General features: G+C 32.5%; 1 protein-coding gene across 9 annotated transcripts in view; it reads left to right on the plus strand.

The window, feature by feature from the left end:
• LOC6043689 (CUGBP Elav-like family member 4) overlaps positions 1 to 15023 on the plus strand; it is a 1125149-nt gene that overhangs the window by 831717 nt on the left and 278409 nt on the right. For all 9 annotated transcript variants that reach the window (XM_038264507.1, XM_038264509.1, XM_038264505.1 and 6 more), the window contains one exon: positions 7708 to 7756. Coding sequence is in view for 6 of the 9 variants with exons in the window: in XM_038264509.1 (XP_038120437.1) it covers positions 7708 to 7756 (49 nt within the window). In the remaining 3 variants the exon portion in view is untranslated. Of the gene's footprint in view, positions 1 to 7707; positions 7757 to 15023 lie in introns of those variants that run through there.

The raw sequence follows: 15023 nt of genomic DNA on the forward strand, positions 1-15023 counted from the left end.
CTCTCAAACAGATTTCATTAAATTTATTTTTTTAAACAAAATTTTGAGAGGCAAAACAGAATGAGTTTATTTTGGATCGTTTTAAAAAAAATTCCATTAATAATTTTTTTTCAAAAAAATTACAACACTGCCAAATATTATAATACCATTTTTTGCGTACATATTTTTTGTGTGCTAAATTAAATAAAACAGATTTTTCAGAGTGGACAAACTCTTTTTCTGGAAATGTGCTCATTAAATGGCTTCTTTGATCAGAAGAAAGGGGCAAAGCTTAAAACAAAAAAATCAATTAACAAAAAAAATTAATCTTTTTCATCCCCTCAAATATTTTTTTCAAAATGATTTAAAGAAAAAAAAAAGAAACAAAGAATTTTATGTTACAAAAATAAAGCTGTTATTTGAAGCCAGTAGATGATATCAATAAATAGGGTATATGACCCTATTTTGGACCTAGTACCTATTCTGGACCTATTTTTATTAATCGAGGTAGTTCAGGCTTTTAAAGTACGAATTTACTGAATCCAACCAACAGAAAGTGTAAGCAGGATCGTTTTGTAGCTTACCTCTTCTAAAAATGTTAACATTTTTGATTATTTCCGCTTTTTCAGCCACTTTTTCCAATGCCACTCGCATTTCCTATGATTTTCCTAGCACATCGATTAGGTCCAAAAATTTCGGCCTCGTTGCTTATCACTTTTGGCTCGGGACACCTTGTACAACTTTCTGTTTTTCACTAGCATCAAGCTATTTTCAGCCGGTTTCCGAGTAATGTAAGTGTTATTTATTTAATACTTATATGTTTTTAGTCACTAAACCGTTGAAATTACTGATCTATAGTTTAAAAAAACTCAATTGAAAAAATATTTTCTAATCAACCGCGTTGGATCAGTTTTTGGAGCTACTTTTCCTTCAGTTCAAGGCTATCACCAATACATGTATAACAAGGTGTTGCCAGTTTTGTTTATGAATTTATTTCGATACTTAATTGAAATGTAATGCCAAGTTTTTACTTAATAATTTGGATTAGTTTTTCCGACTGTAATTATTTCAAATAAAACTAAGCTTTAAAAAGCAAATGATAAACAGAAACAATGAAAATATGATTTTTAATGATAAAAATGCAAATTTATAATAAAGATAGGGATGATTTTTAAGACTGATTGCAATCTGACCTAAAATTTAAACTGATGTTGATATATTTTTCTCGCAGCCTTATTTTCACCAATTTAGCTGCACCTATTAATTAATATTTGCTTCAAAAATGCAATCTGGCTACCCTTCTGGAATTGAACTGGACACGATTGAAAAACCAAAAGGGCCTAGTTAATTCAATCGTCAGCTGTCACCGTGACAGGCGCTGTCAACCTTGCTCAAGAGTGGTTTCGATAAGGTCGTATGAATTTATTTTAAAAAATCTAGGCCTAGGGTTAGTTTTAAAAAGGTCCTAAGCGCCAGTCGATCAGTTTTCGATAAATATACGAATTATAAAACTTAAAAATGCTTTGAATTGTCATCTGCACGTCTTTTAAATGCTCTCTACTGAAAAACAATAAAAAATCAGGGATACCTTCTGACTCGATTCCTTAGGCAAAAATAAGTATTAAGGTTTAAAGGTCGCTTTTTATCGTTGTTGTTTATATGGGGAAAACGCAAAATGTATGCAGAAAAACATCGTTTCAGTATTTTTCTGCCAGGTGGCGCGGGTCTTGCCCAAAATTGTCCAAGTGTAAGATTCTTGTAGGAATTAAATTCACTACAACTTTGCCGAAGGATGCAAAACGATCCGAGATGATCCTGATTTTAGGTGATTTTTTTTTAAATATTTTCTTATGTACTTCTTATATACAGTCATGCCTCGGTTTTGCACGCCTCGGTTTTGCACTGCCCCGGTTTTGCACCGTTCAGCTGCCTCGGTTAAGCACGGCCCAGTGCTTAACTGAAGCACAGAGCTTATGGGATTTTGACTATATGGGAGACATTGGCTATAATTCTATGAATAATCATGCAAACATCAAAAAATTATAGTGTTTTGGAATCGGGATGATGTCAGTTATCCATTAAAATTAATATTTCATGAAAATTTTTACAAAAATACGTATTTTTCCTGTATTTTGAATATGCATTTTTTTTCTCTAAAAAATCCAAAAATATATTGTTATTGCAATATGGGTACCAAATGATCAGGTTTTTTTCATACATTTTGGATGTAATAACAACATTTTTAGAAAATACTCCAAATTTTCACAAAACTACGTATTTTCGAAAAAAAAAATACTCAAAATTTCAATTTTTACAATATGGGTATCAAACAATCGGGATTTTTTCATACATTTCGAATGTAATAACAACATTTTTAGTAAATACTCAAAATTTTCACAAAACTGCGTATTTTCGAAAAAATACTCAAAATTTCAGTTTTTACAATGTGGGTATCAAACGATCGGGATTTTTTCATACATTTCGAATGTAATAACAACATTTTTAGAAAATACTCCAAATTTTCACAAAACTACGTATTTTCGAAAAAAATACTCAAAGTTTCAATTTTTACTATATGGGTATCATACGTAGTTTTGTGAAAATTTTGAGTAATTGAGCATGAGCATGAGCATGAGCATGAGCATGAGAGACCACCCATGGTTGTCCTTCTCCGTTGCTGAACAGGACCGTAATATCCTATCAACACAACCGGTCATACGCTTCAACGATCAAATAATGTTTCCCTTATCAACAGCATTCATGAATGCGCTGAAAAGATAAAACATCACGGTCATCAAAACTAGAGCCGTTGCTAATAGGAAACAGTCATTGGCCACCAACGGCGCCCGCCATGTCAGTTTGTAGATCTCGAGGAACGGGACGGGAATGTTAGTTAGCACAGGCTGCTACCAAGGGTGGGTTCTATACGATATCCACACCCCGCGTGTGCCGGAAAACTACTTCTACTTGGGATTTTGTTAGTGGGAAAGGGTAATGGCCAGGATTCGTCATAGAGGATGATGATGTGGCCCAATAATCAATGAATTTCGTTGAGTGATAGGGTGATGTATTATGTATTCTCAAGGCAAACAATCGGATGATGCGGATGAGACCATTCCCGGTTATTTGGTGTTGAGTTTAGCACAAATGATTTAATCTTAGACAGCCGGCTGTGGAAAGATAGAATCAAAATTGTGTGTGATTAAAAGGTGAAATATTATACTCAGCGTAACACATTTACGTAGAGTTGACCTGAGACTATTTATACTTTTAAGTTTTTATAAGATGAGCGACCAATTAATTACTGATGAAATATGAGTTATCTGAAGGACTTGAACAATCGCGTTGAAACAATATTTGTCACCGTGCTTTACGAGCTATAATGCTAAAATGTGATTTCGCGGGAAACAAAAGGTCAAATATAATTTATATTATGCTAACGCAATTAAGAACGAATCTTCCCATAAAACAATCGCAAATCATAGAACAAAGAAACTCGACTAACGAGAAAGACGATCGCGATATTTGAACTTTACAATCTAACTAAGAAGAAAAAAAAGCCACGTCAATAGAAAGGAATAGACAAACATACAGGTAACCACTAAACGGACTGCCTCAACTGTCATCGTGACAACCAGAGCAAGCCGCATATTCACACACACACACACACGCGCGCACTCACCCGACAAACTCACCGACGACGAACGACGCGAAAAAACATGCGATCCGACGGACAGGCATCGCAAAAACCTTTTGTGAAAATTTTGAGTAATTTCAAAAAAAAAAAAAATTATTACATTCGAAATGTATGAAAAAATCCCGATCGTTTGATACCCATATTGTAAAAACTGAAATTTTTAGTATTTTTTCGAAAATACGTCGTTTTGTGAAAATTTTGAGTATTTTCTAAAAATGTTGTTTTTACATTCGAAATGTATGAAAAAATCCCGATCGTTTGATACCCATATTGTAAAAACTGAAATTTTGAGTATTTTTTTCGAAAATACGTAGTTTTGTGAAAATTTTGAGTATTTTCAAAAAAAAAAATGTTATTACATTCGAAATATATGAAAAAATCCCGATCGTTTGATACCCATATTGTAAAAAATTAAGTTTTGAGTATTTTTTTCGAAAAAACGTAGTTTTGTGAAAATTTTGAGTATTTTCAAAAAATGTTGTTATTACATTCGAAATATATGAAAAATCCCGATCGTTTGATACCCATATTGTAAAAATTGAAATTCTGAGTATTTTTTCGAAAAAAACGTAGTTTTGTGAAAATTTGGAGTATTTTCTAAAAATGTTATTATTACATCCAAAATGTATGAAAAAACCTGATCATTTGATACCCATATTGCTATAACAATATATTTTTGGTTACTTTAGAGAAAAAATATGCATTTTCGAAATACAGGAAAAATACGTATTTTTGTGAAAACTTTCATGAAATAATAATTTTAATGGATAGCTGACATCATCCCGATTCCAAAACACTATAGTTTTTTGATGTTTGCATGATTATTCATAGAATTATAGCCAATGTCTCCCATATAGCCAAAATCCAATAAGCTCTGTGCCTCGGTTATGCACGCCTCGGTTTTGCATCCCCATATGCGGTGCTAAACCGAGGCACGACTGTACCCAGTTTCAAGTATATAAGCCGATTTCTTTTCATCGCATTGCTAATAATTCATCAGGATCAACTCGGATCGTTTTGGACCCTCCGACAAAGTTGCAGGGAATTGAATTTCCTACAGGATCTCACACTTGGACAATTTTGGGCGAGACCCGCGCCACCTGGCACAAAAATACTGAAATGATGTTTTCTGAATACATTTTTGCGATTTTCCCCATATAAACTTCAACGATAAAAAGCGACATTTTAACCTTAACCGATTTGGCTCAAAATAGGCACAGTTACTTATTATTTCCTAAACAATTGAACCAAGGAGAGATTTCCAAAAAAAAAATATTTTTTCTTGCCAGCCTAATATATATAATTAAAAATACAGGTATTTATAACGTATTTTTACACAATGGACAGCGTTGGCTTATAATAAATTACACTTTTAGATTACTAAGTCAATCATATTAGAAACACAAATAAACCATAAATTTTTATCAAAATATATCGATTATTGTTCATTTTTCTTTATTCTGAAGTGTAATTGTATCTCCAGCTTCGAAAATTTATAATTTTTTTGTGGGAATTTAAATCATTTCGAAAAAAAAACAATCTTAGAGATTTTGAAAGAAGAGGTGTGTGAAACAATTTCGACAAATGGAGAGCTAGTTGAGTCTTTGTGCACTTCGCAGTGTTGCTAGTTGGGAAAATTGCAGTTTTCAGATCATCCCGGATCGTTTCCTGCAAGCTCCGGAAAGGAGAGATAAAATGAAATCATTGCATTTGTTAGAAAAATAAAAATCTTCGAAAAAAAATTGTAGCATTGGAGGTAAATGCGATGTTAACTTTGAGGATGTAGTCTAATTTTGTACTTTTATATATTTTACAAGCCTTACCCGACAAACTTCGTTCTGCCTTTTTTTTTTCGTTTGTTGACGTTTTTCGATTTTTTGCCAATTTAGCCTCCTGTGATCAAAATTTGATTTTACGTAACTTTCTCCATACAATTTGCCGATGCTCCGGAATCGGTTCCAGAGTGGCCAAAGTGTCAATTAGTTAGCGTATAAACCTTCCCTGGGATTATACGAACCCAACGCAACAAAGAGCACCTCGATCCGACGCTCAGTATTGAACTGATTCGCGTTCGAACAAAACCGTCGAAATTTTTTATATATATAGATGATTTGAGACATAACTGGTTACATGATTTATTCAACACCTATAATATAATCAATTTTGAAACTACGCCCCTCCTAGCCGATCCGAACGGTAGGCAATCTTGTCAAATCTTACATTGTTTTTTAAAAGTGAAACATGTAGTTAAACTTTCTGTCAAGCGACTGTAAAGTTTAACATAACAGATGTGAAAGTTTCACACCAAGTTACAAGCTATAATCTCCCTTTAAAATTTCTTGATGTTTAATAGGTAATATTTGAACTTCAGCTCTGCGTAAAATTTAGAACTGAAGATAAAAAAATCTTTGTAGCTTTTTAATTATCTCTGTCATTCATTCCACTTAAGTTGAGGTGGTTTTATTGCGAATAATAACGTCTCAACCCTTTTCTATGTTCTAATGCTTGAACATTTAGTCGGAAGAATACGCAAATAAGAAAATAGGACAGCGACTTGCTAAGGTTGCGGGAGTTTTCCATTCAATATAATTAAAACACGTTTTCAAATTCAAATGCATTATTTTAAAATAATTATTTAAATTCTGAAATAAATATTTTCCAATTTAAATCGTGGATAGGCCCTTTGGTTTATCAACCCGAGCTTTTGTAAGTGTGCGTTTTGACGCCGCACGCCGCAATTCAAGTTGTCAAAATTTCAACCAATCAGAGTGTGGGTCCAAAATAGGTTCAACGATGTCTCCAAAATACATTCAATAAGTCCAAAAAGCATCCAAAAAATGTTTTACTTGAAATGCTTATTACAATGAAATGGTTAAATTATTTTCAATTTTCAAAAGTACACTTTGTTAAGCATAAATTAAGGCACAAACCAATCCTGAAACGAGCCAAATTAGTTAGACCGTTCCTGAGAACCATGCGAAATGTGTTGACGCTTTGGATAGTAGGTCCAAAATAGGGCCATATACCCTATCTCAAACAAATTATTTTTATTAGTTTTTTTCCAGGTTTTCGAATTTTCCAGAAAAATACGATTTTTCAATGTCATTTTCATGTCTACTAAAATATTTAACTTTAATTTTAACTTTCAGAAATCAAAAAATCTGAATTTTATCGCGCTCCTATTTGTTTTCGAAAAGTTTAAATCTTAACGTAAAACTTTGCTAAAGACACCAAATCGATCAGAAAATTCCTTCTCAAGATACAGAATTTCATAAATTTACATACTTATTTTGTATGACCAACCCCCAAAATTGTATGGAGACTTGTATGGAAAAACTGATGATGCAAATTTGATGACATAAGTTATGCATGAACAAAGTTTCATCATGAACAAATATTTTTCACAAATACAGATTGTTAAACGAAGTTTAAGTTTGCAAGATGTTTCACTACAATAAAAATTTAGCAAAATATAATAATTTAAAATAATGGTATGGATATCATTACTTACTTAAATAGATTCTTACCACAAAAAATTGGTTATGCTAAATTTTCAACAATTTGAAATATTGCATGAAATTTTAAGAAGATCGATTTTTTTGCACACAATTATATATTTTTATCTAGAGCAGCGTATAAAGTTTTAAAATTTTTGTGATTTTGTAAATAAAAAATAAATGAACAATTTAGGCGCGTTCAACATTTTTTACAGTGCCCAATCCCCGTTAACTTGGAGGACTTCCTGCGACGAGTCGAAGCTGGAATTGAATATAAATTAAAAAGGCTGAAAAACATTAAAATCCTCTTCTTCGCTGCCTACATTCTTGGCAGGGGCTTTTCCCGCGTGTCTGGGCGGGCCTTACGTGAAGTGGGTGAAAATTATGCTTTTGCAATTTTATTGTTCTGCACTCTGCAGAGGGAAAAACGGCCCGATAATAACATTATATGTTCGCCATTTCATAAAACTTTCATTCGGTGGCTTTTTTGGATGGTTAAAATAATGTCTCTTCTTTTTTCCTGTTTTTTTCCAGATGAACCGTGCTATTCAAGTTAAGCCAGCGGATAGCGAGAACCGCGGTGGTAAGTGTGGACACTTTTATGCATAAAACAGCGATTTCTTTCATAATTAAAAAAATAAACATTTTTGTGTTTTCTTCTTTCAATTCGTTTATTTCCTTGATCACGAAAACTTCACTACTTAACCTAATCCACTTTCGCGCAGATTTTGGATTAGTTGTAACCATTTGAATAATAATTCAGCAAAAGCACTTCCATTCACGCGCAATGGTTGTAAATCTTGCCAGGCACGCGCGCTCTCAAATGGTGACTGACTTGACTTTGGGGAGCTTTTATCACATCCTTGCGAAATTGGGGGACCCACGTTTTCCTAACCCAAACGCCACCACCGCGAAATGTTTTGCACTTGTCAAAAGGTTCGCCCACTCGCGCTCCTTGAACCGAGCAGGGAGGATTCACTTTTGGAAATTGAACAAAGATTTTCCATTTTTATTAAAAGTAATTCGCTCGTTCTCTCTCTCGGGGCGGCGCAAATCGTAGATTTTGTTTTGCATTGTGAAAATTTCTTTTGATTCTCTTCCCCCTCAACATCATTATGAGGGGGGAGGGGTAGGAAAAAGAAGAAAAGTTTTTCACTCCCCCCACCCCGCATCAGTGCGGAACAAGAGTGCGAGAAAAAAAATACACACAGAAAATCATAAATTTAAATCAAATTCAATCTTGGGCACTAGGCAATTTATCTTCTTTTTGTGTACTTTGGTGACAAAGTCAGGATATTTGTGCTTTTCGCCGCGCCGCTGTCTCCGGAGAATGTCGACAGGAAGGTTTGAAAAACAGCGAGGCAGGGTGGTGGGTTTTGCGGGAGATTCGTGGAAGGAAAAGCACTTTGCTCTTTTTGCTTTCTTGGGTGAAGTTTTATTTCGTTTGTTTGTGAATCAAAGTGGAACAGCCAGTTGAAGATGGTTTTTGTTTGCAAAATTTCTTTGGTTTTTTTTTCAAGTCAATCGTTCTTTGAAGTTGAAGCTAAATCTCTGGTTGCTTGATTTCATTTATGATCTTAGACTTTTGGTGAAATTCCAAGTTATTCGTATTTTGTAGAATATCGAGATTTTCTCGATTTTATGAATTTTCTGAATTTTCTAAATTTTCTAAATTTTCTAAATTTTCTAAATTTTCTAAATTTTCTAAATTTTCTAAATTTTCTAAATTTTCTAAATTTTCTAAATTTTCTAAATTTTCTAAATTTCCAACTTTTCTAAATTTTCTAAATTTTCTAAATTTTTTAAATTTTCTGAATTTTCTAAATTTTCTAAATTTTTTAAATTTTCTAAATTTTCTAATTTTTTTAAATTTTCTAAATTTTCTAAATTTTCTAAATTTTCTAAATTTTCTAAATTTTCTAAATTTTCTAAATTTTCTAAATTATCTAAATTATCTAAATTTTCTAAATTTTCTAAATTTTCTAAATTTTCTAAATTTTCTAAATTTTCTAAATTTTCTAAATTTTCTAAATTTTCTAAATTTTCTAAACTTTCTTAATTTTCTAAATTTTCTAAATTATCTAAATTTTCTAAATTTTCTAAATTTTCTAAATTTTCTAAATTTTCTTAATTTTCTAAATTTTCTAAATTTTCTTAATTTTCTAAATATTCTAAATTTTCTAAATTTTCTAAATTTTCTAAATTTTCTAAATTTTCTAAATTTTTTAAATTTTCTAAATTTTCTAAATTTTCTAAATTTTCTAAATTTTCTAAATTTTCTAAATTTTCTAAATTTTCTAAATTTTCTGAATTTTCTAAATTTTCTAAATTTTCTAAATTTTCTAAATTTTCTAAATTTTCTAAATTTTTTAAATTTTCTAAATTTTTTAAATATTCTGAATTTTCAAAATTTTCTAAATTTTCTAAATTTTTTAAATTTTCTAAATTTTCTAAATTTTTTAAATTTTCTAAATTTTATAAATTTTATAAATTTTATAAATTTTATAAATTTTATAAATTTTATAAATTTTATAAATTTTATAAATTTTATAAATTTTATAAATTTTATAAATTTTATAAATTTTATAAGTTTTATAAATTTTATAAATTTTATAAATTTTATAAATTTTCTAAATTTTCTAAATTTTCTAAATTTTCTAAATTTTCTAAATTTTCTAAATTTTCTAAATTTTCTAAATTTTCTAAATTTTCTAAATTTTCTAAATTTTCTAAATTTTCTTAATTTTTTAAACTTTCTAAATTTTCTAAACTTTCTAAATTTTGTAAATTTTCTAAATTTTCCAAATTTTCTAAATTTTCCAAATTTTGTAAATTTTCTAAATTTTCTAAATTTTCTAAATTTTCTAAATTTTCTAAATTTTCTAAATTTTCTAAATTTTCTAAATTTTCTAAATTTTCTAAATTTTCTAAATTTTCTAAATTTTCTAAATTTTTTTAATTTTTTAAAATTTCTAAATTTTCTAAATTTTCTAAATTTTCTAAATTTTCTAAATTTTCTTAATTTTCTAAATTTTCTAATTTTTTTAAATTTTTTATATTTTCTAAATTTTCTAAAGTCTTTATATTTTCTAAATTTTCTAAAGTTTCTAAATTTTCTAAATTTTCTAAATTTTCTAATTTTTTTAAATTTTCTAAATTTTCTAAATTTTCTAAATTTTCTAAATTTTCTAAATTTTCTAAATTTTCTAAATTTTCTAAATTTTCTAAATTTTCTAAATTTTCTAAATTTAATGAATTTTCTATTTTTTTTTAATTTTCTAAATTTTCTAAATTTTCTGAATTTTCCTAATTTTCTTAATATTTCAAATTTTCTAATTTTCTCAAAATTTTTAAATATTCTAAATTATCTAAGCTTTCTAAAATTTTCAAATATTCCTAATTTTCTAAATTTCCTTAATGTTTGTTATTCCATCATCTTTTTAAAGAAATTAAGAATCTCTTATTTGAAATGAACCTGGTTGATATCTTGATATTGAAGTCCGTAATAGAAAAGCAAGAAATAATGAACCATGAATAAAATTATGAATTTGCTAATCACTCTCGTTAAGTGATGGTAGCTTTCAAAAAATATATATCAATTCTTTTCGTGATCAAAATATCAAATAGAATCTTTCTTTTTGTAGGATCTTTTGATTGAAACATCATCAATTGCGGACAACTCAGCGTTCCCTCCTGGATGGGGGCGATCGTTCGCCAGCGTGGTCGCTGCCGGCAGTGGCAATACGGCCCAGCAAGAAGTTACCGGAGAAGATCTCTTTACCCTGCCAGAGTTCTTTGCTCTCGCAGGGGAGATGATGACGCGGTTTCGGACCTGCCGTAACAAGGCGGAGCAATTCCTGGCCCTTGGGGAGCTGATGATCAAGCACATCTATAAAGGATAAAATACTGTGATCTAGTTTTAAGCTTTTTCTATTTCTATCCCCTTTCCTTGCAATTTTAGTAAGTTTTTTTTATATTTTTCTTACTCTTGGTGACACCTTTATTTACAAGCAATAACTGTTCCAAAATGGATCATGATGTAACACACAGCTGTAAGGAACTCCAAAACTCTGTTATGTACCTCAAAAGAACTTATTGTATCTTGATTATTCACCAATAAAACCGAATTGAATTGAAAAAACATCATCAATTGGAGCATGTTCCATTCATGTTACAAAAATAACATTTGAAAAGCATGTGATAGAAGCTTCCCCGAATGTCACCAATTAGCCATCGCGCGCGTTCTACATCTCTTTGAACATTCATCAGGATCTACCCTCTGAAAAAGGTGGTCCTTTCATAAAACCCTCATAAAACACCGATATTGATTAATGACAGATTCATTTGATTAACATCATGATGAGCTTGAAAAAAAACATCGAAAACAAACCCCCCGAGGAAAATCTGTTGCATACACACGACGACGATAGTGATAAACATCTGGTCCGCTGATTCAGGGACATGATTTTTGGTGGGGGGAAATGTCACCCAGTGTGACAGTGTATTAAGGACGGACGCGCGCGTGTGCCATCAAGGGTCGCCTTTCATCTTCCTAATTACCAACTGACGGTAGCGCGGACGGCTGGTGATTGGCAATAAACGTTGTGTCCTGTCCTTTAACTAATGAGGGTACACGTGTACCTTGGAGGCCGGAGAATGGGCCGTTACGGTTCACGATAATGAAATAATTTTGCCTAATATATATTACCTAATGTGCCATTTTCACAAAATGAAAAAGATAAAATTTCGTCGTTACCTTCTTCCCCTCGTTTGAAAAAAAAAAAAAGAAAACATTAAAGCTCGTGAAATGTAATATTCAACAACAACAAACAGGACCAAATTTGTGCACGACGTCGTCGTCGTCGCCACCATTTTTGTGATATTTAATCATAAACGGTCGTTGTCGGCCCTCGGCGGAACGACATTCGACTTTGGCCTTCTCCTTCTTCTTCTTAAAAAAAAAGTGCCCATTTTTACTCCAAAATCAGCAAAACCTCTCATGGGAGGGAAAGCAAGCGACCATTCCTTCTGCTTACGTTATTAAAATTTATGTACAACAAACGATCTTCCACGAAGCACATCCCGGCGTTGGCCGAAAACAACTTTTTTCCTTCCCCCCTTAAGGAGCAGGACGCCGGGCTCCTTAACGAGGCCAGCGTGCGCGCGACAAAAGCGGTGAAGAATTATGAGAATGCTAATAAATCTCCATAAACATTGCCCGAAACATACAACCCAACGGAGGACGCATCCTTTTGGACAACAAATTGGACGGGATTCACTTCGAAGAAGGGGGGGGGGGGAGCTCACATGTTAAAGCCAGGCATCGCCTGTTGGACATGCTGCTGCTCCTTTTGGCAGAGAGTCCAAGATCCGAGCAAGATGTGTTCTTTTTGGGGGCGGGTGAAATTTTCTCCGTATGATAAATGATGCCGAGGCGAATAACCTGGGAAAGTGCACGCGTGGATCTCTAGAAGATATTCTTTTTTTTCTGGGGAAAGAAAAACATGACCTCACCCGAGGTGAACGCAGGGGGTGGTGACACGTGTTGAGGGAGAGACTGTTTTTTTTTAGGAGAAGAAACATTCTCGTTATTTTTATAGGGTAATATGAAAGTTTTAATGGTTGTTTTGGTGAGGTAACTTTAGGAACAATGAAGATCTCTTGGGGATTTTAGCAGCGAAAGGTTGAGTAATTTTTTTGTTTGGGCGATTGCATTATCAGAGTTAAGGGAGATTTAAGGACATCAAATTAAACCGTTCAACAGAGATACATATATTTGAGGCATTTGAGACCAAAGATCAATTCAAGCTGAAATCAAAACATTTGAGAAGGGCGTAAGAAATTTAAACATTTTTTGTATTTTGTAATTTAAAAATTACTGTATTTCGAAACCGTTGCAGCGTATCAAAAATAGGTCAAAGACAAATTTGTAGGAAATTGGACGGGCTTTACACCTAAAGAAAAATACACGCAATTTCTTTGAAATTTTTTGATTTTTCAGTAAAAAGAGGTTTGCAATTGCCTCAACAATCAAGCCATCGAACACCTAGTTTCAAGTAGAAATCTCGTAATCGAGAACGCTTAGGCAAAGCTGTAGAGCGAATAGTTTGATATTGATTTTGATTTCTTAAATTCAGTCTAAATAAGTAATCAGCAACGAATGTAAAGATAAGTTAATCTTTTTCAGAATACGAGAATATGACAAATGTCAGATGATAGTGTTTCTTGCATATTCAGGAAGTGTCCACAAAGGGCCACTGGAAATCGGTTCAAGAGTTGCCAGAATGGGTCAGATTACAAGGGGCCACCGGAAACCGGTTTCAGAGTGGCCATATTGGGTCAGCGAACACTGGCATGACATTAGATTGACATATCTTTCAATTTCATGAAGTTTGATATGTCGGATGATAGGGTTGCTCTTATATTCCGGAACTGTCCCCAGGGGGCCACCGGACACCGGTTACAGAGTGGCCAGAAATGGTCAGCAAACTTCGACTTGGCCACAGACTGTCATATCTTCCAATTTCATGATGATTGATATGCAACATGTTGGGGTTTCATAAAAAAAAACTAACTTAATCCACCTATGTGGTTGTTGCCTTCCTCACTTTTCACCAACATTTGGTGACATGATGGGTTTGGACACAATTTCTATCTATCTTCTATCTATATATATAAAAAATTTCGACGGTTTTGTTCGAACGCGAATCAATTCAACACGGAACGTCGGATCGAGGTGATATTTGTTGCGTTGGGTTCGTATAAGTCCAAGATAGGTTCTTACGCCAAAAGTTATAACTTTGGCCACTCTGGAACCGATTCCGGAAAATCTGCAGATTATATGGAGAAAGTTACGTAAAATCAAATTTAGATCACAGGAGGCTGAAGAAGCAAAAACGTTAAAAACGTCAACAAACGAAAAAAAGGCAGAACGAAGTTTTCGGGTAAGGCTTGTTTCTCAATAAAGAAATACACAAATCGACGGTAACATTTCAAAAGGCATCATGTACATTTTGACACTTTCTGAGTTATTGCATATTCTGCAAGTACTCCTAATAAGCTACCTCTCCACCAAAAATGAGCAAAAGTTACTTCAGTAAAGTCTGTTAAATCATGATTTTAAATAAAGTAACATAAACAAAATCTCTGCCATCAGCAGTCCCTGTTTATATAGCCCTGTCAACCTGTCAAACAAAAGACTACATGAACCTCGTGACGAAAAAAAAGCAACATGAACAAAGCGCCATGTACATTCGGCGAAGAAAACGAATCATAACAAAGCGTCCCCTCAATGACAGCAGGGTGATATAGACGTTGGTGATTTCAAAAGAAGTTATGTTTGTTTTTCTCAAATAAAATTACGGAAATAATGTTTTATTGAATTTGGATGATCAAGTATCAATAAAAGCAACGTTTTTCATCGTTTGTTATCATTAGAACATCTTATTTTGCTTTTATATTAAAATGGGAATTGAAAATGGATGTTCAACATTCAAATGCGTTTTTCTCAAAACGCATGGTTTGTACATGACGCTTTTTGAAATGTTGGCGTCGAAATGTTACTTAAGCGGTCATAACTTGAGACTGAGCGTAGTCAGATCTTCAATGTTTTGGACTCATTAGAAAGTTCTTTTGATTACATAACCAACGATGGGTCGGATGATGGATCCGGACATTGTTTACATGCATTTAAGTGAGATCCGGCATCAAAAAAGTACATAAATATCACTTAAGTGATCATAACTTGAGACAGGGTTGCCAGATCTTCAATGTATTGGACTCATTGGAAAGGTCTTTCGATTACCTATCCAACGATGGGTTGGATGATGGATCCGGACATAGTTTACATA

Source organism: Culex quinquefasciatus, chromosome 3 (genome assembly GCF_015732765.1).
Source record: "Culex quinquefasciatus strain JHB chromosome 3, VPISU_Cqui_1.0_pri_paternal, whole genome shotgun sequence".
Lineage (NCBI taxonomy): Eukaryota > Metazoa > Arthropoda > Insecta > Diptera > Culicidae > Culex > Culex quinquefasciatus.